The sequence below is a fragment of the Rhincodon typus genome, chromosome 12, assembly GCF_021869965.1.
Source record: "Rhincodon typus isolate 14 chromosome 12, sRhiTyp1.1, whole genome shotgun sequence".
In the NCBI taxonomy this organism is placed as follows: Eukaryota; Metazoa; Chordata; class Chondrichthyes; order Orectolobiformes; family Rhincodontidae; genus Rhincodon; species Rhincodon typus.
Genome location: NC_063343.1, coordinates 7,368,764 through 7,396,400, shown reverse-complemented (window position 1 = coordinate 7,396,400; position 27,637 = coordinate 7,368,764). Strand labels below are relative to the sequence as shown.

General features: G+C 41.3%; 1 protein-coding gene and 1 long non-coding RNA gene across 8 annotated transcripts in view; one reads left to right on the top strand and one right to left on the bottom strand.

Moving 5' to 3' along the window:
* Positions 1-1,590: 1,590 nt before the first annotated feature.
* The window catches only part of LOC109936225 (sodium-dependent phosphate transport protein 2A-like), a 41,618-nt gene continuing 15,571 nt past the window's right edge, over positions 1,591-27,637 (bottom strand). Inside the window, exons 4-12 of the mRNA XM_020534842.2 lie at positions 26,813-26,956; positions 22,980-23,091; positions 21,407-21,602; positions 19,183-19,278; positions 16,294-16,414; positions 14,792-14,959; positions 12,634-12,750; positions 7,678-7,802; positions 1,591-5,936 (exon numbers count right to left, since the gene is read on the bottom strand). Of these exons, the coding sequence (XP_020390431.2) occupies positions 5,364-5,936; positions 7,678-7,802; positions 12,634-12,750; positions 14,792-14,959; positions 16,294-16,414; positions 19,183-19,278; positions 21,407-21,602; positions 22,980-23,091; positions 26,813-26,956 (1,652 nt within the window). The 3' untranslated portion in view covers positions 1,591-5,363. The remainder of the gene's footprint in view (positions 5,937-7,677; positions 7,803-12,633; positions 12,751-14,791; positions 14,960-16,293; positions 16,415-19,182; positions 19,279-21,406; positions 21,603-22,979; positions 23,092-26,812; positions 26,957-27,637) is intronic.
* Positions 4,996-27,637, top strand: part of LOC125484554 — a 78,712-nt gene continuing 56,070 nt past the window's right edge. For 4 of the 7 annotated variants that reach the window (XR_007263392.1, XR_007263391.1, XR_007263389.1 and 1 more), the window contains exons 1-4: positions 4,996-7,051; positions 8,368-8,522; positions 17,305-17,483; positions 18,118-18,225. This is a non-coding gene — a long non-coding RNA (uncharacterized LOC125484554). Of the gene's footprint in view, positions 7,052-8,367; positions 8,523-17,304; positions 17,484-18,117; positions 18,226-21,288; positions 21,504-26,647; positions 26,726-27,637 lie in introns of all 7 variants that reach the window. The other 3 variants (XR_007263393.1, XR_007263387.1, XR_007263388.1) reach the window with 2 other exon arrangements.

Below are 27,637 nucleotides of genomic sequence, written 5' to 3'. Positions count from 1 at the left end.
GTAAAATTCCCATCGCACCACTTAAAGAAATGCAAACAGTTCTGCTAGAGTCATAGCCAACATTCAAACCTCAAACAACAGCCCTGAATGCAGGTTAAGACTAATTTACTGGATCAGAATGGGTAGCCCACGTAACAATGTGACAGCAAAGGTGCTGGATGTTAGATGTTCAACACATAGTACCATATAATTGGAAACATTATAAATATTTGCATGGCATTAATTCAAAGACCAGATTGTGAGTGTGGTATCAGATGTTCTTACACACTAATGAACTTTAGCAGAAGCCTTGTGTTCAAGCACATACCCAATCAAATACTGGAAAGCTGCAAGGAGATTAGTTATGAATCAGGATGTTTCTGTTCATTGTATTTAAGGACAACATCAGAAACTGTGTTACCTAGAGACAGGTTAATTCCCCGATGGACTTTGTAACACTGAAGGTAATTTTTACCTTTACTGGTCGGACTGTAATCTATTCGAGAAGAGAAGCCCATTTTTAGAACCTATAATTTCTTCAATGAGTGAACTCTGCTCTGACAGATTATAAACTTTTTTTATTTATTTATTCATTCATGGGAAGATGGTGTCGCTAGCTAGGCTAGTATTTATTGCCCCATCCCTAATCACTGTACTGTGGGAAGTTTGTGTAAAAGTGAGGTCATCTGTTTTGGCAGGAATAACAGCAAAATAGACTGTTATTTAAATGGTGAAGAATTGCAGCATGCTGCTGTGCAGAGCGACCTGGGTATCCTTGTGCATATATCATGAAAAGTTGGTTTGCAGGTGCAGCAGGTGATTTAGAAGGTAAATGGAATATTGCCCTTCATTGCTGGAGGGATGGAGTTTAAAAATAATGAGGTTATGCTGCAGCTGTACACAGTTGTGTTCCGGGCCACATCTGGAGTACTGTGTACAGTTTTGGTCTCCTTACTTGAGAAAGGATGCATTGGCAATGGAAAGGGTGCAGAGGAGGTTCACTAGGTTGATTCCAGAGATGAGAGATTTGGCTTATGAGGAGAGATTGAGTGGACTGGGACTATACCCATTGGAATTTAGAAGAAAGACAAGGAATCTTATAGAAACATATAAAATTATGAAGGGAATAGATAAGATAGAAACAGGGAGCTTGTTTCCTCTGGTGGCCAAAGCTAAAACTGGGGGGCATTGCTCAAATTAAGGAGAAGCAGATTTAGGACTGAGTTGAGGAGGAACTTCTTCACCCAAAGGGTTGTGAATCTGTGGAATTCCCTGCCCAGTGAAGTAGTTGAGGCTACCTCATTGAATGCTTTTAAGACAAAGGCAGGTAGATTTTTTGAACAGTAAAGGAATTAAAGGTTATGGTGAGTGGGTGGGTAAGTGGAGCTGAGTCCGTGAAAAGATCAGCCATGATCTTATTGAATGGCAGAGCAGGATTGATGGGCCCGATGGCCTACATCTGCTCCAATTTCTTATGTTCTTATATTTTTATGTTTAGATTACCAGGCTGCTTGTGTTTTATTCTATCCAGGGTAGTTAACAATACATCAACTTCTCTCAAACTTCACCCTTTGAAATGTTTTGTTGGCACCATGAAAAATAAAGTAAGACTTCAAGTAAAAGCTTCTACATCTGTATTAAGTAAAAAATATGTCCACAACATAACAATAAATTCAAACAGGCTACGAGAACAGCAATGCTTAATCCAATTTCGCCAAGGAAAGGCGAACGTTAAGGAAGCGTTTACTGTCCTCAACATTTTCCGAAGACTGCAAAATACTCTAAGAAAGACAGGATTTCACTTAGGGCAACAGACATTAAATTTGTTATGACTGCAGGAGCCCAAGAAGTGACCCATATTAATAGACTGGAGATTCAAATGAATAAGTTGGCATATCCGATCCACAGTTCCCCTAAAATTCCACTAAGTGGGACATTTGGCAGCACCATGAATCAGGCCCTTCTGATTGTCCGGGTTAAACTCAGGCTTTAAACTAAAAGTGGAGCCTCACAGCATGAAACCTCAATTTTCTTTCCTCCATTGAATAAGAGACTGCTTTTCCTCCGACCATTACTATGGGTTATAACCTCTGTGATTGATCGATTGCTGGTCAACTTGCTTGTAAACATCTGAGCACTCTTGGATTGCACCATGTGACATGACTTAAACTCTTATGTGTGAAATGTGTTCATCCATTGAGGACTAATGAAGTGGATAAAGCAATGGGGATAGCAGTGCAATGCAGAAGTACTTCAGAGCAAGACCATCATGAATCAGCAACCCATCTGACATCTAGGCCGTTGAATATAATTGAACAGAAAATTGGGTTGTGTATAAAACAAGCTGCTGATTTTGCTATGGCCTGTTTTGTAGAGTCTGCCAATATAAATTTTGTCCCCAATACCTCAACTAATATTAAAGGAAAATGGAATTCCATCTATATATTAAATCATAGATCATTTACAGATTATTCATGGTACATTGACATCACACAACATTGTTTAAACATCCAAGTTATTCTTGTAATTCTATGTGGAATGGTATTACAAGTGTGGTTATAGAGTTTGTAGTGAAATATGTTTGCCTACCTTAGTATCATTAAATGGGATTCTCAGAGCACTAGTACAAATGAATATAGATCACTACTTTTTAATTTGAATATTGCTGAAAAACAGACAAAATTTTTGTTGAAATTTTTTGTCTTGACTCATCAGGACAATTCAGAAGAAATATCAAAGCACAAAATGTTCCTGTTTCAACTCAACAAAACATATGGCAACCATTCTCTGCTTCATTTCTCAGGGCAGTTACTTCACCCATCACAACCAACTTGCCTGATTAAAATTTAATCAAAACTTGGCAGTCATCACCAAACTCATGGATCCTCCATGGTAATGCCTCTATTAATTAAAGTCCAATTGCTGACAATTTATCACTCTGTTCTGAAAAGATACTGGAGATATTAACTCAAAATTTGTTAGATTAGCTGAATTCAAATTAGAAGGAAAAAGCATATGAAGGCTGGTGATGACCTAATGATTAGAAAGGTCAGTGGTTTAATGTTTCTGCATCTGAAAGAATTTGTGTGTATGTGTTTAATTAAGTGCTGAAACTCAACAGTAATGGCCTGAACAGTCACAGTCTCTGGAGTCATGTTTTGAAACAGACTAGGTCATTAGATGTAATAATGTGGACAATTTATCAGTTAACATTTTGGACAGCACAGTGGATCAGTGGCTTGAAGTGGCAGGGGCCCAGGTTCGATTCCAGTCTCGGGTGACTGTTTGTGTGGTGTTAGCACATTCTCCCCGTGTCTGCATGGGTTTCCTTTGGATGCTCCAGTTTCCTACCATGTTCCAAAGATGTTCAGGTGAGATTGATTAGCTATGGGCAATATAGAGTCACAGGGATAGGGTGGAGGCGTGGGTCTGAGTGGGATGCTCTTCAAAGGGTCAATGTGGACTCAATGGGCCGAATGGCCTGCTTCCACACTGTAGGGATTCTATGAACACAGAGTACTTGATCATAAAATTGTGCTTTATAAATATCACATGGTTAATTAGATGACATAAAGGTGATAACAGCATAACTAAGCTAAGGTTGAGGCCTGAATTTGTAACAACCAAGAGATAAACTTCTTTCCAAGAAGAAATGAGCAAGTCTTAATGAATAAATTAATTAACTCAGCCATGGGAGATGCCACGTTTGTGATGTTTGCCAGTGGTCAGTTTGATAATTTGTTAATTAAAAGATATAAAGAAGACTTGCCTCAGAGTGTAGTTAGCTAACAGAAAAGGTTGTCTGATCAATGACTGGAAGTTGAGACAGGACGGTTGGATCTCAGTCTGATCCTCAATCATGTGTATGTAAATAGGTATACTCATAATTGGAAGCATTATATGGATAAAATGCTTTTGCATTATTTTGTGGTGTAGTTTGTTTTAATAAATAGCATAGGATATGTCCCATTGTTAGAATTGCCTTGGCTAATTAAGATCCAAAATAAACCTGATGGATTAGGGTAAGTAGGAATAAAAGTGCACGATGCAAAAATGCTTTGCATTGATGTTTATTTTCCTGATGAGTATCTGTCTTTTTTTCCAGTAATATTCAAGTTCTGTACCTCTGCATGACTACGCTTTAGTTGGCTTGGATTGTAGCATGAGAACTCTTAAGAGGAGCTCTAAGGTGAACGCCAGTTGCAATTTCAAATCTGAATGATTCTTAATATGTCCTTACTTGGGAAATTTCTGGGGTATCGAGCTAATCAAATAAAGTCGGTACAAACCATGGAAAGCAAGAATGGACAGAAGGGTCTGGGCCCGAAATGTCAGCCTTCCTGCTCCTCTGATGCTGACAGCTCTATACCTTGTTATCTCAGATTCTCCAGCATCTGCAGTTCCTACTATCTCTGAAACAATTATGCAGATTCATCATGGCTCGCAAATACTATGGGCCATTAATGTTGAAGGGGAGTTTTCACACCCTGCAATGTACTTTAAGAGCGTGGGAGTGATAGATAAGGCCACAATGTGTCTCTGGAAATGAGTATAAAGAAGTAGCTTGGAGATAAAACCTGCTTATCTTTTTCTAGCAGAGTGATGTGACCTAAGTGAGCCTGGTAACTGATATTCCCAAGTGATCCGCTGTAGTATTGTCTCTACAGTTTTGAAATTGAATTCTAAGGCATTAAGGTGTAGAATTCCTACCTACTGCAATCAATAATGCTGCTTTCCTGCTTTCTAATATTAAAAGCACAAAACTCCAAGATTGCTTTGCAATTAAAGATCAAGCTACTGGCCATTTCGTGGAGCAACCCAGGAAAGAAAGGCTAGATAGTGTTTGTTTTCTTTCATTCTCTTCATTTTCTTTAAAAATCAGGCTAAAAGATATTAGACATGATACAGTATAGAAGGTGGGGTGGGGATCTGTGTGAATGGGTGGGACAGTAGTTCATTTAATAAAGCCTACAGAATTGTGGCCAACCAGAGTTAAAAACCCAAATTAATGGATAATCAGTGGCTTCACACCATGTTCCTCCGTCCAGCATTTTTACCCCATTCAACTCGAACAGGCTCTAACATCTTTCTGTTAGTTGGCTGTACGTAGGGGGAGACTGTCAGGATGTGTTGCAGTTAGAATCACTCAACTAACATTTGTGGGCTTCTCCCAACAACAGCTCTTCACACCATCCAGTTGCAGAAGATACAGTGGTGCCCAAACCCGGTCAGAACCATACCCGCACTGTTCAAGTTGTAGGGCCTGGGGACAGAGCCGAAAGGCTTTGAGGTGGTGGGAGTGGGGGGAAAAGGAGGAAGAAAGAAGAACTCTGCAATCTTTGAAAAAAAATGTCAAGGAAACAAGAGGAAACCACAACAGGGTCTTACAGCTGTGTGATGTCCAGCACGGGCAACCTGTTCAATATGGGAGAGGCAGCACCGACTGAAATTTCCTCCGAGTAGGTGATGGGTGGGTTGTCGCAGGCAGCCTTCACCTTCAGCTGTGGAGATTTCTCACTGCAGCTTGCGACCTCCTGGTTCTCAGTTTTGTCGGAACAAATGCAGTGGTCTGTGCAGCAGAGGGCAGCGTTGGTTATGACCCGGTCCATTGGCTTCAGGGAGTGCATCCAGATGGGGAGGAAGTCCCACGACTGGAGCTTCTTGGGCAGGTAACTGGGCCTACGCGTTTGCAATACATTGGTGATGCCTATGAAGACAAGGATGCCCACAAAGGGGGCACCCACTCCAATAAGGACCTCCCAACCAGCCATGGATAGGCCAAAGATCAGCGAGGGGAGCAGAAGGAAGCAGATGATCAGGTACAAGACAGCAAACCAGCGGTACTTGGCAGTTCGTTCTCCCAAGGTCTTTGCCATGCGGATAGGAAAACGAGTAATCGGAAGTGGGTACCACAGTATAATCCCAGCAATGTTGAAAAAGAAATGGGAAAGGGCGATCTGCAAAAAGGAAGAGGTAAAATGTAAATTGGTGTTCCTCGTTATTTACGAGAAGACATCTCTTAACTGGTCCAAGCATGATAGTGTGGAACATCTTTTTTTGGAATTAAGATTGACTGTAAATTTTGGCACTATAAGAAACCAATTGGAATTTGATCCCCTTGCTGATGACAGGATAGCATTTCTGGTGTAGAAAGATAAGACATTCTAGATGGGGAGTGACCATGACCTGTTAAATTTGGTTCTAAAATGGACTCCAAGTTTAATTTTGTCTCAAAGATTTGAGGCAACTGTATGATTCAATAAGCCTCAGCGGGCAGTGTGTGACATGCTGATTTAGAGATTCATGTGAGTAGACTGGGGCAATTGAAGTGAGAGTTGCAGCGCAAATCATCTCAACTGCAAACATTTTAGCTTACTCAACTCCAAGATGTTTTACATAACTGACTCTTTCAGATTTAAGGGAATTTTTATATACAATATAAATATAATTTATTTTAGAGTTTAGATTTTGATCTAGTGGCATGTGGTTTAGTCTGTGTGAATGAGTGGATTTAATAATTAACTTGTCAGGCTTTCTCAAGTGGTGATTGCGTACTAGTTTTCAAAACTAGTGTGAAGGAACCAGGATTATTTTTGTTCTGGTTAAGGAAAAACCCTTAAGTTGGAAAGCTTTAAGCGTCAGTTCACAAAAGACCTACTTGAAGCGAGATCAAGAAGTTTCTTCTGAAGAAGGGAATTAGGTCAGAATTTTTAGGAAATAGGTTACAGTGTAATGGTTTTCTTTTGAAATTGCAGACCTGAAGTACTTGGTTAGAACAGTGAAGGGGTTATTTGAAGCTGAAAAAATCTAAGCTTGATTGTGTAAAACAAGAGACTATCAAAGTGCCAAGACTGGGAATTGAAAGAAAGTTAAGTCAAACATATAGATCTAATAAACAGGAGAACTCTCTTTGGTATTTGAGTAGTTTAAAATGATGGTGTTAGGTTAGATAGGATCATATATTTACAATGTTTTTCTGAATTTTAAAAACTATATTGTACGTAAATCGGAGACAACAAGGTGCAGGGCTGGATGAACACAACAGGCCAAGCAGCATCATAGGAGCAGAGAGGTATGTAAATCGCTTGATTTATTCTATTCATTTCTTTTGCATAATAAATTTCCGTTTTATTGTGAAAATGAAATCAGCAGAACTGCATGCTTATGTTCAGTGAAAGACCACCTTGTTTAGTAAAAAGTGGGATATGATCTATCTAATAACATCAGCTCCGATCATATTACTTTCAAGGGATCATCAAAAAAGTCAACGAGTCATGTTCAATCCTTGGTTTGGTCCATGTTATTTACTTCAGTCACTTAAAAAATAAACTGACCTATAATTGATCTCAGTGCTCAATCTCAGGAGAGTTAAAATGAATTGGGATTTCTCCTCCTCATTGTGTTCTTTTGGAGAGTAGGTATGTTAGAACATAATGTGATGGACATTATTGGCTCAATACCTGCTGAATTGCATTAGCAAGATGCACACATGAAAGATTTAAATTAGGTGAATGAGAATTTCCAATGACCTCTACAGCCAGGTCCCATCCCAGGTCAATACATTTTGAAATGAAGTGGTAACTAAATCGGGAACATTTATTGAAATATAAATCCGATATAGTCCTAGATGTATTTCCCCATTTGTGTTCATCACCACATAGAAAGACTCATAACTTTGTGATAGAGGTATGGCTTTACCTGGAAAGCACTTGGTAACATGTCACCTGGACTGGCCAAAGCTGCCAAGACTGCAGTGGTGGTAGTGCCAATATTGGATCCCAGGGTCAAAGGGTAGGCACGCTCAATGCTGATCACTCCAATACCTAGACAACATGACAGAACATCACACCCTGGAACTAATCAAACAGTACACACAGCTTATCAAGTACCTAACTTATCCAAGCCAAGAAACCTTGTGCAGTGATTTAAGAACTGAGGTCAGAACTGTAGACCATTAGAGTCTTACTGATTATCCAGTGAAATTCTAATGATATGGATCTTCAAGACTGACTTTTATGAAAATGCACAGAATAATAAGATGTCTGTCAGTGCAGGATTGAGATGGGCGCACCAGTAACCTTTACAGGTAATGATAGAAATGATTGCACCAAGAAAACTGACCAAGTACAGGATTAAAATGGAGCTGATATGAGGAAGGTTGGGGGGACGGAGTGGAGGGGTAATTAAAACAGAAAGGAAAAAAGAAAGGGAGAACTTTTCAAGTGTAATGACTAATGTGATAGAGGAAACACAACGTAAAGTGCCTTCTGCCAGCTCCTACAATCAGTAGTGTAACAAATGACTGGATTTAGGTGTTGGTTGAAAGATATATATTTGACTGGACACTGAGAAGGCTTCTTCATAACATCACTTCACCACTCCACTTAGCTGATTTGAGAAGATCGTTCAAGCATTGACTGAAAGTGTCACCTGAGAAATGAGAGTGCAGTATCATCCCTCAGAACCACAGTGGAGAGTTAGTCCAGATCATGTTGCTGAAACATCTGCAGTGGAGCCTGACCCCAGAACCTTCAGACTTTGAGGTGAGAATTCAAGAGCTGAACTTGACAAGATATTTTGGATCTCCAGTGTTGGGATGAGGTGGAACGGGGGTGAGGTGGGTCCCAGGTGAGGTGGGTCCCAGGTGAGGGGGGTACCAGGAGGACTGGGTGAGGGTCAAGGTTAGGGTTAGAGTTAAGTGGGTCCCATTTGCTTCCACCATCCATAAAATACTAGCAGCTTCGCAATTACTTTTCTTGGGATGTGGGTGTTCTTTTTCCCATCCCTGAATGCCCCTGAACTGAACAGTTTGCTCAACCATTTTCAGAGGGCAGTTAAGAATCAAACACATTGCCATGGGTCTGGATTCACATAGTGGGAGGCAATGGCCTAGTGGTAGTATTGCTGGACTGCTAATCCTGATACCTAGGCAACATTCCAGGGACCCGGGTTTGAATCCCTCCATGGCAGATGTGGAATTTGAATTCGATAAATGGCTGGAATTAATAATCTAATGATGACCATGAATCCATTGTCAATTGTCGAAAAAACTCACCTGGTTCACTAGTGTCCTTTAGGGAAGGAAACTGCCATCCTCATCTGGTCTGGCCTACATGTGACTCCAGACCACAGCAATGTGGTTGACTCTGAACTGCCCTCTGGGTAATTAGGGATGGGGCAATAAATGCTGCCTAACCAGCAATGCCCAAATGCCGTGAATGAATAAAGGAAAAAAAAATAGGCCAGACGCGTAAAGAATGGCAGATTTCCTTCCATGAATGACTTTCTACAACAATCACTGAAAGCTTTCATGAATACCATTACTGAGAGTGGCTTCCAATTCTAGATTTATCAATAGAATTTAAATTCCACCAGCTTGACTCCTTGTGCCTAGACCATGAGCATCTAGCTCTGGATTACTTGTCTGATTGTATTACCATTGTACCACTATCCACCTGCAATGTGTCCCTTTGAAGGCCTTTAAATATTGGGACAGATGACCCACCTCGCTTCCCCTTCCCGATATAATCCCCCCAATATCTTACTGCCCAGCCCATGCTATGAACCCACTATCTAGAGAATGATGAAATTCTGCCTAAGATACTGTTGCACTTTTAAAGAGGGTAGAAGGAAACACGAGACTTGGGTTTCTGCACGAATTATTTGAAGGTGTTAGGACAAGTTGATAATGTGGCTCAGTTCACATCCTTGGCCTGATTGATTGAGGTAGAGACGAGAATCTTCTGGAATGATATTATTCACAGGCACTGGGATAGTTTCCAGGTTCTAGACAATGTCAGTCACATACCCACTTGCATAACCTTACAAGTGGTGCCCAATCAACAGGTTGCCTCCGAGTTTACCATCCAGTTTAGGGTAACAGGTGGCACATACGCTCGAGGGTGGTTGGCAATCAGAGGGCATGATGGGAGAGTTAGCTGATAGCCCTTTAGGGACAGTGAACACTGCTGAGGAACAGCGACACCCAGAGGGTACGTCAAAATGGAGCCACCCATTAAAGGATCCAGGCAGGCTATTATAAAAACTAAGTCTAGTATGCTGAGGGATCCTCAGGGCGGTTGGGATAGCAGGCATATTTTGCGACCATTATAACACTTTGAGTGTTGTGTCACCCAGATACCAGCATTTATATCTATTCCATCCCACTGACTGAATGCCTCCGAGTGTTCCCAGGTTCCTGACACAGCAAGGACCCAGTTGCGATGCCAGCCAACTTGCAACACTTTCAGGAAGTGGCCCTTTACTAAGACCATAATGACACTGATTTCCGGTCTACCTTCACTGATTGGGTTACTGATTCTAGTGGCAGCACCTCACTAGGAATCTTGTCCAGGTCTTTAAAAGAGCTGTCCTAACTTGGTTTTCCGCCACTTTCCAACCCTTCCCATCTCCAAAACCGAATTTCATCAGATAGAACATGAAAGGAAATTCCTCTAAGCTGTTATAAATCATCAGTTAGGCATTGATGAGAGTGTTGTGACAAATTCCGGGCAGAGAGAATGTCAAGGCCTCGGAGAGAGGATTTAGCAGTAGGGTACAAATGATCAGGAGCAGTTCCTTCAAGAGGTTAGGGAAGCTGGAAGTGTTCTCCTTAGAGCAGAGAGGTCCTACAGTGTTGAAAAAGCCATTTGACCCATCAAGTCTACACTGACCCCCCCCAAAGAGCATCCCATCCACACTTGCCCCTCTATCCTATCGCTGTAACCTTGCATTTCAGGCGAGTGTTGTGTTGATCTGATTCCTGGCCTAGTGGTATTATCGCTGGAATGTTAATCCAGAGACCCAGGTAATGTTCTGGGGACCCGAGTTCGCATCCCGCAATGGCAGATGGTGGAATTTGAATTCAATAAATATCTGGAATTCAGAGTCTAACAATGACCATAAGTCCAATGCTGATTGTTGGGGAAAAACCGATTTGGTTCACTCATCCCCTTTAGGGAAGGAATCTGCCATCCTTACCTGGTCTCCATGTGACTCTAGACCCACAGCAATGTGGTTGACTCTGAACTACCCTCTGGGCAATTAGGGATGGGCAATAAATGCTGCCTAGACAGCGATGCCCACATCTTGTGAATGATTAAAGGATTTCCAACGGCTAATCCACCCAGTCTGCACATACCTGGACACTATGGACAATCCACCTAACCTGCACATCCAAGGAATGTGGGAGGAAAACTGGAGCAAACTCATGCAAACACAGGGGGAATGCACAAACTCCACACAGATGGTTGTCCAAGGGTAGAATCAAACCCAGGTCTTTTTACTGTGAGGCAGCAGTGCTAACCACTGAGCCACCATGCTGCCCCACAAAGGTTAATGCAACACTTAATGGAGGTGTTCAGAATTATAAAAGGTATGAAGAGAGTGAAAATAGAAATCTTCTTTCTGTGGGAAGTTTGATCTCATGAGGAAGCAAGTTTAAAAGAATTAGTGGAAAGGTGAAGACACGTTTTGTTTTCGACGATATTATGATCTAGTAGACATTGTCTGTACGGGCGGCGAATGCCTAATCATTAGTAGCTTTTGGCATTATCAACCTTGCACCTACTATGGCCACACTGGATTTTAATTCCAACATATGATGTTTAAAAGAGGACTGAAGCAACCAGGATGACTGTGAATGTAAATTCACTGGCAGTCTGGAGAGAAAACACCTGGAATGTCATACCTGCGTGTGTCAAAGAAGCTTCCAAGGGCAAAAGGCAATACAAACAGAGCTGTAATCTCTTGGGATCTATTTCAGACTGTGAATGCAATGGAAAAGCAGGGAAAGAGACAATGTTTGAGTGTTCTCCTTTTAAAAATGTACAAGGATAGAGGTTAAAATCCAATACAACCACGGTCTGTGTGTGCTAGCGGAAGAATACGTGCTAGTGAAATGCGATGCTTGTGGGTACCAGTGTACATTTGTGCGCTAGCCTTAGTTTGAAAGCTAACATCACAGTTAAAGGACTCTTTGTCACCCCTGCATTGTAGATAAAGGGCGCTTTTGCTCTCAGCGCTGACAGCTAACCACCATCAAAAGGAAGTAGGATAAAAGAAATTCAATTCACTTTCAAAGCCAAAAATCCCAAATTTGACTAATCAGTTATCAATATTCAATTATGTATTCTTCACAAGTGAGCCATGAAGACTGATCTCTATATTACTTAAAATGTTCCTTTTTTGACTCACTTATCATTTATCATCTGTGTATTTAGGAACTAATGAATCATTCATTTCTTTAATTCATGACAGCATGAATAAATTGGCTCCTTTTGAATAGAAATGTATCTGGGTCTGGGGGAAAGATATCCACAAGACAGAGGATACTTTGTAAATTAATCATTTTGTGATTACCCAAGTGGGTAGGTGTGTAACGAAGAAGCGTCAGTTCATTGTAGCTCACCCTGGAATTTGACAACTTGGGGTATCTGTCGAGAGCTGCAATAACTTGGGAGTCCTTGATGGGTCTGGTTAAAACTATCAAATGGATGGTGGATATATGCTTGAAAGGGAAAGAATTGTAAATGATGGGGACTGATAGAGCCAGCACAGACATAATGGGCCCAATGGCCTAGGTGCATGCAGTAATTCCATGATTCAGAGACACTTTATGGTTTGGCCGCTACATTGAAAGGCCTATGAGCTTACCAATGAGGGGAGTGATGGCTGAAGTGAACACTGAGCTGCTTTGGACAACGAATGTAATGCCAGCTCCCACCATCATGGCAAGATACCCTGCCAACCAACCAAATGGATATGGGAAATCTGAAATCAAAGAGAGAACATGGCATGAAATAGGTTTGATTTGCCATCTGTCTGAGCATCAGCAGTTACAATCATTCACCTCACTGATCAGAAAGTGATCAGTCTCAATAACTACTGACCTGCTATTCATGATCATTGGAAATTTTTTATCCTCAACTGTAAATCTGCAAACTAGAATTTGCTTCTTAGGATATAATTTTATGATTAGTCCACAGGCTAAGGTAACAGTCCCCCGCAATAGCATTTTTACTTCATCTGGCTTTGGGATTTGGGTGTCAATAGCAAGTCTGGCATTTATTGACCGTTCCTAGTTGGCCTTGAGAAGCCAGTGGTGGTCTTCGTTTTGAGCTGCTACAGTCCCTGCAGTAGTAGGTGTTGCACACTCTGTTATGTAGCATGCTCCAGAATATTGACCCAGCGGCAATTAAAGAGTTTTCATGCTATTTCACACATTTCTACTTACTTATTATTTAACGCCAGAGTATTGAGTTTCTTCTGTAAATGCAGTAATCCATTCTCTTGTCCTATAGATATGGCTTTGTTGACTACCAAGAGGTGTTTGGGGGTAAAGTTCCTGACCTAAATTACTCTGGTCATTATATGTGGAGATATTCTGTTCTTTTAAGTACAACCATGTGTGGTCCTTTGTCCCTCTATGATTGACATTCACCTTCGCCTTTGTATGAAATATCTCTCACAAGTATCTGAGAGCTTAGGATGGATTAGAACTACACACAATGCAACTGTACAAACAATTAATACTTATTATTCAGAAAGCTGTATGCATAAGCATGGTGGAAGGGTGCCATAGAGTCATACAGCACAGAAACAGACCCTTTGGTCCAACTGATCCATGCCGAACATAATCCCAAACTAAACTAGTCCCACCTGCCTGCTCCTGGCCCATGTCCCTCCAAAGTTTTCCTAAGTGTCTTTTAAACATTGTAGCTGTGCCCGCATCCACCACTTCCTCAGGAAATTCATTCCACACATGAACCACCCTCAGTGAAAATAAAATTGCTCCTCTCATCGTTTCTTATCTCTTCTCTCACCTTTAATGCTCAACCCCCCCAGTCTTGAAATCCCCCATCTTCGGAAAAGGACCCCTACCATTAACCCTTTATATATCCCTTATGATGTTGTAAACCTCCATAATGTCATTCTCAACTCCCTACCCATCCCCCCCCCCAGTGAAAGAAGCCCCAACCTCTCAATGCCCATGTGGTCTGAAACCATCCTGTGATACCTCCTTGTGCACATCACAAGCTATTGTTACAGTATTGGTACAATTAACCCATTACTCGACAGCCTTTGATATCATGGGTCCCGTTGCTGAACTCCTGCATTGATGTGGGTGTTGATGTCTTCTAAAATTTAACTTCTGTTACCCTATCCTTTATGGAAAGCAACTTCTCACATCACACTTCCCGTCAAATACCACTGCTAACTCTAATTAGGAGATATAAAGAGATATCATGAAAAGTTCTGTAGCCTGATAGAGTGTTGAGATGTTCGGTTCCCACTTCTGTGGTCTTCCTTCCATCCTGGCAATGAGGATTGAGGCCAGACAACTGTTTAAAGTAGCCTTGATCCATAGTTTCTGAGCTTTACCTATGAAGTTTATTACTGACAGTTTTGGACTGGTCCATCTTTTCCGGCAAGATGTACATGTTCTCAGCATAATTCTGACTGGACAAAGTGCAATGTATCTGGAAATCTGAACTAAAAGCACAAACTACAGGAAACACACAGGACATGTGTCAGCGTCCACAGCAGAAAGATGGCAGATTTAATAGGTCAGACTGATAACCCTTTGGATGAAGGTTCATTAATCTGAAATGCCAAATTCTACTTTTCATGTGCTGCCTGAGTAGCTGAGTGCTTCATGCTTTTATTTCACTTTAACTTAGGTTTGCTAAACCTCTGCTCAGAAGTAATGGTAAAACTTGAGTATTTGTGTTAAGTGGCACAAGCAAATCCACTGCAGGCACTGAGAGGTACAGCATAGAATGAGGCCCTTGATCCACAGTCAGCCACTCACCAGTGTTAATGACGTTTTTGATGGCTTTAGCAACTTGTCCCCTCAGCATAGCATTCAACAACTTGACGATCAGGACCAGGCATGTGCAGAGAACCACCAGCGAACCAGCCAATAGGATCAGGCCCACCACTAGATCAGACATAGTGGAGTTCACAAACAAATGGTTACCTGGAAATAAGGCACAAACAACAAATGATCAAACAGTCATTTGTGATTAAGACAGGCGGTTCCTGCACTGACAACAGATGAAGGGCTTACTGAGCAACATAATCACCAAACTCTCAACAATCCAATGACTCATTTTCCATGTGCTGACTACGACTGCTGAAATGCACGAGGTTTGGTTCAGCTACTGGAAGAAGGTTTTCTCCAAGTTTGAGGTGCTCGCCATTGTCAGTGGCCTGAGATATGTATGAGCATTAGCCTGAGTTCAAATGCCAGTGCGCTGTGAAGTTCACAGCAGAAGAACCAATCACTAATTAACCCTGCATTGCAGGTAACAATCACTCACTCTGAGCAATAGAAGCTAGTTAACCAGGAAGCCATTCAAAAGGAAACAGGACAAATGAATTTCAACTAACTTGCAAAGCCAAGAATCCCAAAATCAAATGTTTGACTGTTAACATTCCCCTATCCATTCTTCACGAGCAACACAGAGATTGACCAATGTGCCTTTTAACTTTTATCTTTGCTTGAACTTATCTCTCATTTCTAATCCCCACCTCTGTGTATTGTGTTATTATTTCTTCTTGTATTTAGTAACCAACAAATTTTCGGTCTGTTCTCTCCGCTGGTAAATTTCTACCTAAGTCTCAAAACCTTAAACTGTTTTGCATCATATTGCTATAGAATCAACAGAATAACAGCAAATATCTAAAATAACAATGTTTGCATGTGTATGTAATGTGTGTCTGCGTGTGTGTGTGTGTGTGTTTTTGTGTGTGCATGTAATGTGTGTTTTTTTGTGTGTGTGTGCATGTGCATGCGTGTGTGTGCGTATGTAATGTGTGTGTGTGCATGTGTGTGTTTTTTTGTGTGTGTGTGCGCGCGCGCGTGTGTGTGTCTGTGTGTGTGTATGTAATGTGTGTGTTTTTTTGTGTGTGTGTGCATGTGCATGCGTGTGTGTGTGTGTGTGTGTGTGTGTGTCTATTTATGGATATATAACTGAACATGAACCGTAAGACCATTAATATTGTAGGACATACGAGCAGAAGTAAGTTATTTGGCCCATCAAGTCTGCTCCAAAACTCAATGAGATCATAGCTGATCTGACAATCCTCAACTCCACTTGTCTTCCTTTTCCCCATAACCCTTGAATCTCCTAATGATTAAAAATCAGCCTATCTCATATCTGAATACTAAGAGATGTCAAGGCATTATTAAAAAGTAACTACAAATCTTATTATTAATCAACAAAAGCATTATGTTCTTATTCTGTAAAGTATACATTTGCACAAATATATAAACAAGCACCAAATTGCAGAAATTATGTTCACACGTACATTTCTCAAAGTTTTCTTCATATGTTCTGTTGACTAAAGTCCAAGTAGAATTCTTGTCTTGCCAGCATGATTCAGGTGATGAGCACTTCTCTAGACTTTCCACAGTGATGTTGTCCTGTAGCTGTAAACAAGGTCCCATTAACACACACCAGGAAGTCCACAAAAGACTACAGTAGCAGTCAGTTTTAAGGTGGTTTTATCAACATCATTGCAACCTGGATGTGGATGAAAAAACTCATCCATCGAGATTGAAGAACCACAGCATCTATCAGCATTTTTAAGGGGTTGCAAAGGTTTTTACCCCTATGCAGGAGTCTATTCCATGCCTTAAACACTCATCATGTAAGGAAAATCTTCTTCACATCAGTCCTAAAATTGCTTGGCTTGTATTCATTTATATATCACTAGAGGAATATGAGAATTCTGGTCTGTGCTTGCAACAACTATTTGTGATGGAGTTTGAAAGTCTCTACCAGAGGTAGCCAAACCTTCAAAACTGGGAGATGTAAAGAATAATATTCATTGATATCAGGGCAGCACAGTGCCAGGGACCTGGGTGTGATTTCAAATTCAGGTGACCGTCTGTGTGGAATTTGCATATTCTCCCTGTGTCTGTGTGCGTTTCCTCCGGGTGCTCCGGTTTCCTCCCACAGTCCAAAAATATGCAGGTAAGATGGATTAATCATGCTAAATTGTCCATAGTGTCCATGGATGTGCAGGCTAGGTGGAACAGCCATGGAGAAATGTGGGCCTAGGGCAATAGGGTAGGGGTTGGTTCTGGGTGAGATGCTCTTCAAAGGCTCTGTGTGCATTCAATGGGCCAAATGGCCTGCTTCCACACTGTAGTGTTTCTATGATTCTATGACATTTGAGAGCCATAAAGGAAAGGGCTATCTGTACAGACATATTTTTATTAGAATTACACACACCAGCTTTGTGAGGAAATATATTTATCAGGAATGTGGGCACAAATATCTCTAAACCTCCAGGCTTCTTTCACACACAATACAGATCTTGACGTATACGAAAGAAAGAACTGCGGATGCTGGAAATCAGAAAAAAAAAATAGAAATTGATGGGAAAACTCAGCAAGTCTGGCAGTATCTGTGGAGAGAAAGCAGAGTCAACTTTTCAGGTCCAGTGACCTTTCTTCAGAAGTGACCTCCTGTTCTGAAGACAAATAAACACAAGTAACCAACTTTATGCTATACTTTTATCATGATCACATGGATTTAAATTTATAGAGGTAAAGGAAAACACAGAACAGATAGACATAAAATTAAATGATATTTAATTTGATTTCCTGTCTGTTTTTATTCTGTCTGTTGTTTCACTTTGGTATTCTATTAACCTTCTGCTATTTAATTCATTATTCCCAATTTTTTCTTATAGAATTAGAGAGTTATAGACATCTATAATGTAGCATAGTACTTTCAGCCCATATGTCAGTGCTGGTTTTAAAATTATTATGCAAAATAGTTCCAATTCCTCACGTTCTGGTCCATATTATTATAGTTTATGGATCTGTAAGTGAATTTCCAAGCTTTCTATTTTTCTACAACCAACATAATTTGTTTGTTCTCCTTTTCTCTTTACCTTTCACTTCTTATTTCCATTCTAAATTCTGCCTCTTTTCTTCTGTTTCCTGATTTTCACTCCCACACTCCCTTTCGTGTCCCCTCGCCTCCCACACCCGCCCCCCCAGACCTCCCCTTTCATCCTTTACTCCTTCTCCCCTTCTTTATAAAATTTTTAATCACCAACTCCTTCCGGTTCTAACAATAGGTTATCGACTTGATGTGTTAACTGTTTCTCCCTCCATAGATTTCCCCCAAGCCTATTGCATTGAGCCAGCATTTCCTATTCCAGAAATCAGATCATGGTACCTGGCTTTGAAAGGGTGCAAAGAAACCTAAAGATTCACATGTGCAGGTATTTGAATGGTGGCAGTACAAGTTGAGAATTTTTCTACGTGGCATATTTGAATGTTGCTTTAGAAATAGAGCAAGAGCGTGCAAAAGCAAAAGTGTCACATGACATCAAAATGACAGACTGGTTAGAACTCAGCTGAAGATTAGGGAATCATTAATTAGGCTATTCAGCCCATCTTCTCCAAGGGCATTTTGTCCAGTGTCACTCCGCTGCTTTTCCTCAATACCTCAATCATTCTTCTTCTCTTTAGACATTAATCCAATTCCCTTTTGAAAGCCACATTTGAATCGGTTCCACTGTGCATTCCACATCGAAACACCTCACTGCACACAAACATTTCCTCTCACTTTGCCTTTGATTCTTTTGCCATTTGCCTTAACTCACATCTTTGGACTTAGGTTTGATAAGAATGAATGGAAGCACTAGATTTGCCCTTGCTTTAAATTTATTACCTAATTTTTGCAACCTTTATAATCACCGAACACTAGAACCTCCAAGCTCTCTGCTTCTCTGACCCTAAACTTAATGCATCCATCCCTTCCTTGACTCCACCTCCACAGTTGTACCTTGAGCAACTGGGTCGCACTTAGTGGAATTTTCTTTTTATTTGTCGACGATTAAAACTGGCCTTGTAAACACTGCTCACGTTCCATGATCTCATTGAATGGCAAATTAGGCTTGACCAGCTAAACGGTCACTCTTCCTTACTTGACTTGATGTGAACATAGTGGCCAACGCCCAGCTTGAACCACATCAGTCTGTGTGGCGCAATGCTATTGGTTATGGAATTCCAGAATTCTGATCCAGCAATGTTAAAGGAACTGTGGGACACTATCCCATACATCAGGCGGTTAGATTAATCTGTGCTACCCAATGACCACTCCCCCAATGCACACCACCTCAAACTAAATCTGAAGCAATATTTGACATTACTGAAGGCCCAAGATACTTTCTTACTTGAACAGTCCTTTTGATGCACCAAATCTTCACGAGACTCTTGTTTCGAAAACTTTCATCCCCAATCGCTATTGCAGTGATGACAGATTTATCAAGCTAAGAATAAGACACAATATCAAAACCAAAGGAAACAAGATACATTGCACAAGCATTCAATTGAACTGAGAACTCATCCTATCGTGACATTGCCTGTGGTTACAGAATACAGAGTCCGATGGTGGATATCCTAGCCAACAGTGAGGTTCAGGTTTCTGTGTGAAGCTAAGGTGATCTCCAATGCTTTACAGTATTGTATAAAGGAGATTTCACTCATAGTGTAGCTCTCAGCTGTGTGCCAGAGAGCGATGGGAATCTGGAACTCACTACCTGTATGTGCGGTAGAGGTAGAAAACCCTGATAACATTGAAGAAGTATTTATACGTGCATTTGTAATGTCAAGGTATGTAAGGCTGTAGGCCTAATGCTGGAAAACAGGGTCAGAATAGTTTGGTGATTGTTTTTGATTGGCACAGATGCGATGGGCCAAAAGGACGTTTCTTCTACACTGTAGATTTCCATGACTCTATGAAACAATGGACCTCTATCTGGCAACTACATTTAATGACCTGACTTAGCCTTCACCTCCTTAAAATCTCACTCCAGTCTGCTAAAATGGTAGAGCAACATGCTGGATTAAAGTTCAAATAATGAAGAACAAGTATGCATTCACAGGTGAATAAAAACACATAGCTTAGCAATGGCATTACATAACTCATATATTTCAAGTAGACATTTTCCAATGCTATTTCTCGAATGAACACTTTTTAAAAGGTCATCCAAGTGCTAATTCTTTTGCAATTTTCAAATGTTGAACAGTGATAGAATCATGACAGCAGGAAATGAATCAAAGCAGTGTCTCAGAAATTTAAGTCAATTCCTGTTTTGATCAGCATAAAACAAACTCTGATTTGAACAGAACAGCTAAAGGAATGATATTTGGTACCTGCAGGTCTTTGGTGATGTAACTATTGACATTTTAATAGGAGCCGTTAGCAATATAAAAAGTGAACCAATTGTACAACACTGATTAAGTTTGAGTGTTTCCTCATTCCAGTTTGCGATTTTAAAAAAACTTGCAACAAAAGGCTATGAACCTTGAAATCACTTGTGAACATAATTGTGAGTTTTACTTTGGTAGCATATTAATATACAGTAAAGGTCAGGTTGCAGCTGTACAGGACATTGGTTAGGCTACTTTTGGAATATTGCATTCAATTCTGGTTTCCCTGCTGTTGGAAAGATGTTGTTAAACGTGAGAGGGTGCAGAAAAGATTTACAAGGATGTTGCCAAGGTTGTAAGGTTTGAGCTACATGGAGAGGCTGAATAGACTGGGGCTATTTTCCCTGGAGTGTCAGAGTTTGAGGTGTGGTTTTACATAGGTTTATAAAATCATGAGGAGCATGGACAGGATGAATGGACAAGGTCTTTTTCGCAGGATGGGGAAGTCCAAAACTGGAGGGCATAGTTTAAGGAGAGAGAGGAAAGACTTTCAAAGGACCTGAGAGGCAACTTTTTCAGGCAGAAGGTTGTGCGTGTATGGAACGAGCTGGCAGAGAAAGTGGTGGAGGCTGGTACAATTGCAACATTTTAAGGCATCTGGATGGGTATACGAATAGGAAAGGTTTAGAGGGATATGGGCCAAATGCTGGCAAATGGGATTCAGTCAGATTGGGATATTTGGTCAGCATTGATGAGTTGGACCGAAGGGCCTGTTTCCGTGCTGAACAACTATGACTCTATGATATTACTATAACACTTAATTGGAATAAGGCACAGAAATCTAAACTGCATTTGGATATTTTGGTGGGATAGAATCACATGGAATGCACAGCACGGAGAGGGACTATTCTCCCCAATGGTCTTTTTTGATCCACTTGAACCTTAAGCATTGCGTCCGGATGTCCACCAATTTAAAATGAAACAAACTGCATCATGTTGTCATGTTCAGTTTGCATTATATATGTAACACACTGAATCCTCTTGATCAGTGGGGGAAATAGGGATATGGAATTCCTGTGTATAACAGAAAGCAGGGATACCGCTAGCTCTTCTGTCTACCCTACCAGGCAAGTCATGGAGGAAAGAGAAGAGTTGACCTCACGAGTCCACGAATTGTGGGTCAAAAATTGGCAGATAGCGAGAAGGCAGCGTCGATGGCACTAATAAAAGAACTGGGGTCCGTACCTGTATAATGTGGTCGGTGAATGGATCGGTAATGATACCAAGCAGGTTTGGAGCATCCTTCCCTGTCTGGATCTTGAAGCTGCCCACCACAACCTTGGTGAGTCGATATAAGAAGCCGCTGGCTGCCTCGATCGGAAGCAGCACCAGCACAGAAAGCCAGTTGAAGCAATCATGAACTGTCGCACCTGCAAAGGCCCTGTGACTCATTGAAAAAAAAAATGTGTGGCAACGACTTGAGAGAAAACTTACATGAGCAGTTCAGGTCACAGAGTCAGTGGGAGATGATCCCCTGTTAGTTCATTGATAAGCACATGGCCTGAGCTTTATATGGATCTACAAGACCCCATGCCTAGGTCTCAATGTCTATCCTGATCCCAACAAGAGCTGTAATGATGGTGAGATAATTTGCTCCCAGTTTCCTGGATTGGGGGAGATTGACCAAGGTTTTCATGAGCTGTTTGTATTCCAGTAACGCCTGGTGGAAATGGGGCTGGCAGAACTTGTCACAGACAAATTCAGGATGGGCCCTGTTCCCCCACGTAGTTAAGACATCCACTGATCTACAAATTTTAACCTGAGACTTAATGGAATGCACTTGTTGAACTGCAGTTTCACACTGCAAGTGCGAAAATGGGAACTTCATGCTTGGCTTTGAATGGTGGCCCCTTGCAAAATGTGTTGGGAGAACTGCCCAGACCTTGGGGTCTGTTGTCATGTATTTCCAGGACAGCTAGGGGGTAGTGGAAGCAAAGGTAATGGGTTTACCCATTGACAACATTGTTACCAAATATTCAAGGTCATGTACTGATTTTCATATTACAGTAGGCCAATTTACCACTCGACTATCAAATCCTAAACCACATTCTGGTGTTGATATCTGATCCATGTTTCATTGACATAGATACGTAAATTCTTAATTTAATTTCTGATCTCCAATTGTCTGTTTGACAGCCAGCACCTTGGCACACAGCTAGAATAAGTCTGAAAGTGGATATGCCTGCTACTCAATCCTCAGGCCTAATTTGTTGGATTAGTACCATAGAAAGTTTAAAGGCCTTACATATGATCACTACACCAGTAGGTAGTCTGAGTACTGAGGACAATGTTATATGGGGTTCAATTATTAATCCTGACTAGGACAGAACTCATTGGCCTGCATGGAAGCAAGCTCATACTCAAATCTCAGATGCTTTGAAAAAATCGCAATCTCAAAAGTTTCTAATTGCTGTAACATAATAGTGAATAGCATTGGTAACTCATAGTGCCTGGGACCTGAGTTCAATTCCACCCTCAAGAAATTGTCTGTGTGGAGTTTGTTCATTCTCCCTGTGTCTGCATGGGTTTCCTCTGAGTGCTCTGGTTTCCTTCCAAGCCCAAAGATGTGGAGGTTAGGTGGATTGGCCATGCTAAATTGCCGTAGTGTCTAGGTGGAGTAGCCATGGAAAATGCAGGGTTAGAGTGGGGGCGTGTGTCTAGATAGGATGTTCTTCAGAGGATTAGTGTGGACTCAATGGGACGAATGGCCTGCTTCCACACTGTAGATTCTATAAAAATAATTATTGGACAATCTTACCGTTTGAATTCATTTCTGTCTCCAGCTTGCATTAGGGCTACAATAGTGTTGGTTACGGAGGTTCCAATGTTAGATCCCATGATGATAGGAATTGCAGAACGCACTCCTAGTACTGAAAAGATAAAAAAAAGTATAAGTTGAGTTCATGTTTACTGTATACTTCAGATGTAGATTGTGCCACACAACATTGCAGATGATCATAAAGTGTTCCTGATACATTGCAATAAGACTGACCTATCTATTGGTATATATATTCACTTATACTGACCATCATCAGATCATCTAGCTGAGGTAGCTGTCAAAGTCTCACAATGTCAGGTCATGTAAAGTTAGAATTAGACGGTAGGTGGGTCTTTTCCAAGAGTATCGATGCCTGCAAGAGGCTGCTAGCTCATGTTGTGGGCATTAATTCATGAATTATTTCAGACCACAGCCGGACCTGTCTCTGGTTGGGGTAGATTTGACATCGCACAAGGCTAGGCCTCTACAGACACCGTAATCAAGGCCAGTGGTGTCATTGACTAGTTTGGATAACCTACGATTTGGATGAGAAATCTTCTGGATTAATTTTATCCAAATTAGGTCCAGAAACTATCTATGATTGTTTTTCATTTCTCATGGATTTTGGATGCCTGGGGAAAGTGTGTATGTTGTAACACACGGAGCCTTAGAGTTGACTGTTTGGGATGGACTTTTCCCCTTTGTACGTACTGGGTGCATCTGATATCAGCCCACAACTCGTTCGGCATCAGTGATTTAATGTTTACTGAGTAGCCCAATGGAAGGACTAGGACCCACACTCACAAGAAACCACCAAGGGCTGGAAAGAGAAAAGGTAAATTTACAAATCCCACTCTGCAGTGTTGGTTGTCCGACCTGCTCTCTCTCTCTTCAAACACAGCCTCATCAATGGGAACTTGGATTCAGTGATAATGAGGTAATCCCAGAAGTTGTGGTTGGGTAACGGCTGGTTAAGATTTTAATAGCCTGTAGATTTTAAGAGGAAGGGAAGAATGAGTGAGGTATGGAGCTCCACTGTAGTGAGATCCAAGGATAGAGTGGGATAGAAATTCATCTTAGCAGCAATGAAACATGGAAGAGAAAAGCTGCAGCTGCTCTAATACTCTGTCTGATTTTCTCATCCATTCAAGACCAAGGCGAATTTGTAACCCAATATGTTAGAGCAAATGAGTCAAGAGTCATTGATGTGTTAAAGGAGTTTATATCCCTCTTCCAAATGGGAATGTTTGAGGACTTATCCAAATTTTTCAACAGAAACTTTTGTGAAAACTACACAAACAACGCATCAGTGCCTTAGAAATCTTAGGTAAAGAAATCTGTGCAAGCTCATGCGGTGGAAAGTCTGTATTTTCGCAAAGTGTCAAGTCAAAGGCCCTGATCATCACAGGGAATCTGACAAAGGTTAAGGCATGGCAAGATATTGCAACAGAAATTCAAACCTATTTGAGGTCAGCTAGGCAATCCGAGAGCCACCCCCAAAACCTTCAGCTTGTACTTAGTTCCTTCCACATAGGTAAGTTGCATCCCTAGAGACAATAGACACATTTCCTACCAAAACTCAAAGAGCAAGTGATCTCCTAGGAGAAGTGAAAAATAGGTAAAAAAAAACCTAGTACAAGTTGGAGAAAAAATATTAGGGAAAGTGGAAGGCAACCCAAAGAAGATAATAGAAGGATTTACCTAAAGAGATGTGTTTTAATAATGGTCTTAAAGGAGGGGGTGGAAACTGGATTAATGGTCAGTTTAGGTTGATAATTCCAGAATGGGTACCCTCAATGGCTGAGACGTGGAAACCATTGAGAGGGTGAGAATGTGTAAAATATAAGTCAGAGGAACAGCGGCTGGATTTTACTAGAAGGCTGTGACCCTGTCCTCCATCTGAAAAGTTGGGATGACTCTGCCTCTGCCTGTTTGGGAAAGCCATGACCAGATTTTACGGTTATCAGGCAGTGAACTACCTGAGGTCATGTCGTCCTCATGCTTGTGGAAGGATGTCCCAACTCCAAAAGCTACCAGGGCTGGGGCTCTCCTGCACCAACAGTGCCACTGGGAGTGGTGGCCATCAATGAGTCTGCAGTCTGTCCTCAATGATGAGCAGCAAGAGGAGCTGGAGATCAAGGATAACAAGGTGTAGAGCTGGATGAACACAGCAGGCCAAGCAGCATCAGAGGAGCAGGAAAGCTGACGTTTCGGGCCTGAAACATCAGCTTTCCTGCTCCTCTGATGCTTCTTGGCCTTCTGTGTTCATCCAGCTCTACACCTTTTAACTCAGATACTCCAGCATCTGCAGTTCCTACTATCTCTAGAGCTGGAGATCAAGTTAAGTTCACAGTCTCACAGGCATGCTTTGGTGAGAGGGAATCATGGGTAGGAGGAACAGTGTCATGCAATCAGTGGTGAAGAGACACAGGGGTGTCTCTATTAAACACAAAATCCTCAAGCACTGTCTTCCTAACCTGCAATTGTTGACACATGGTGTCATGGTGTGTGATATAATACCAATAGTAGTGGAGTTGGTCCTGAGGTGATCAATAATTGGCCACTTAAGGCATCAGTTGATGAAATACAGGAAAATTGCCCAGCCAGTGGGCACAGCTAAGTGATGGGCATTGATCCAACACCCACCTGATTTTATTTTGCCCCTTCCAGGCAGCCTCAAATTCTGACCAGAGAATTTGTTAGGGTAAGGGTAGAGCAACTAGGGGGCTGCAAATTTAGAAAAGCAAACACAAAAGGATTTAAACATCAATGAAACTTCCTAATAGAAGGGAGGCTGATCGGTCACCGTCTAAAATATGAAATGGAGATCGATCTATGAATGACCTGAAATACATTAAGGGTGAAGAATGGGAGAGGTGGAATGAGAGCAAAGGAACAATTGTGTCTGGAGGCAGCAAAGACTGATGGATTTAGACAGAGTCAGACACAGGTGATATTATCTAGGTTGTAGTAGATGATCTTGTGAGGATATGGCGTTATTATCTCATCTGAGGCTTGAAGAAGACACCAAGACTACAAAGGGGTAGTCTTAGGTAATAGTTGTGACAATGGTAGAGAATTTGTGGTGGAAAGCTCAGACGATAGCTTTAGTCTTCCCTAAACATTCATTGCCCCTATATTTAAAAGCTGACACGAGCTGTTGTTTCTAATGAGTTATAGACTTGATTAAAATACCCGAGATAAATGTCATCCATATCCTTTCAAGTCATAGAATCTCTACAGTTTAGAAAGAGGCCATTTGGCCCATGAAGTCTACACTAACTCTCCAAAGAACATCCAACTTTATTCCCTAATCTGCGCATTCCTCAACTTTATGAGCAATTTAGCCTGGCCATCCACCTAGCCTGCATATCTTTGAACTGTGGGAGGAAACCAAAGCAGCCAAAGGAAACCCATGCAGACATGGGGAGATATATAAACTCCACACAGACAGTGACCCGAGGCTGGAATCAAACCCAGGTCCCTGGTGCCATGAGGCAGCAGTGCTAACCACTGAGCCACGGTGCCAAGTGAGAATTAATAATTACAAAAAGGGGAAAACGAAACAAAAAATTCTGTTCTCAGATCATCTCTGACAATTAATATATTACTTGAAAATACATGTATGTGTTCAGCTATCTCTTTTTCCAATGTTCTCCCAATAATAGGGTCATTGAAATCACCATTCATGATCCAGATGTGCTGTGATTTTTATCCATGGTTTTCACAAATGGTAGTGATTTAAGGTGAGCATTGAGGTCTCTATTTCTCTCCTCCTGCCTTTATGTCTTGGGTTGGCTTGACCTTCCTGTAGACGGGATGGGTTTACTTACATCCTGATGACACCATGCTGACAATGATGGATGTTGATGTACTTGAGCTTTGCACCAAGACAGTGACCAAGATCCCCACCACAAGCCCAGCCACAGGATTAGACAGGATTGCGTTGTCTTTAAAAATGTCACCAGCCACCTTGCCTGAAAGACAGAAACCTCATGAGCATAAACCCAACAAGATATTCAGACACACATCAGTCATGTTAATGCCGCTTAATAAGAAGTAGGAAAATGGACATGTCAGTTTTGGCTCCTTAGATCCTGCTATACAAATTCAAATTATCTCTGAATGCTTTGCTTATGAAAAAGAGAAAACTCCAAGGTTATCTAAAGCAGTGATGTTGGTGTAAAAAAAAGGTACATGTTCTGGCATTTTCCAGATGCAAATTGTGCCCAGTGCTGTCTATGCTTTTGGGCTGCTGTAAATTATTTAGGCTCACTGTTACAGGCAGCATGGGCAGCTGGATAAAATGGTAAGATATTTTAATATCCCAAATGAGAGTTTATTTTTGGTAGGGTAAAGACATTATTAGTAAACATCTTCATTCCTAGTCCATGAATAATCCTTTGGCTTTTCTAAGATTGACATGGATTCATTCCGATTCCCCATTATCACTTTGGGAGGAGGGATCTGTGGCCTTTTCATATGGATGGGTCTTGCCCACTTTGAGATTTGGGGTGAGGACCATGCCCTCTAATGGAGACAACCAGGAATTCTATTTGATCAGAGATAGTAGGAACTGCCGATGCTGGAGAATCTGAGATAATAAGGTGTAGAGCTGGATGAACACAGCAGGCCAAGCAGCATCAGAGGAGCAGGAA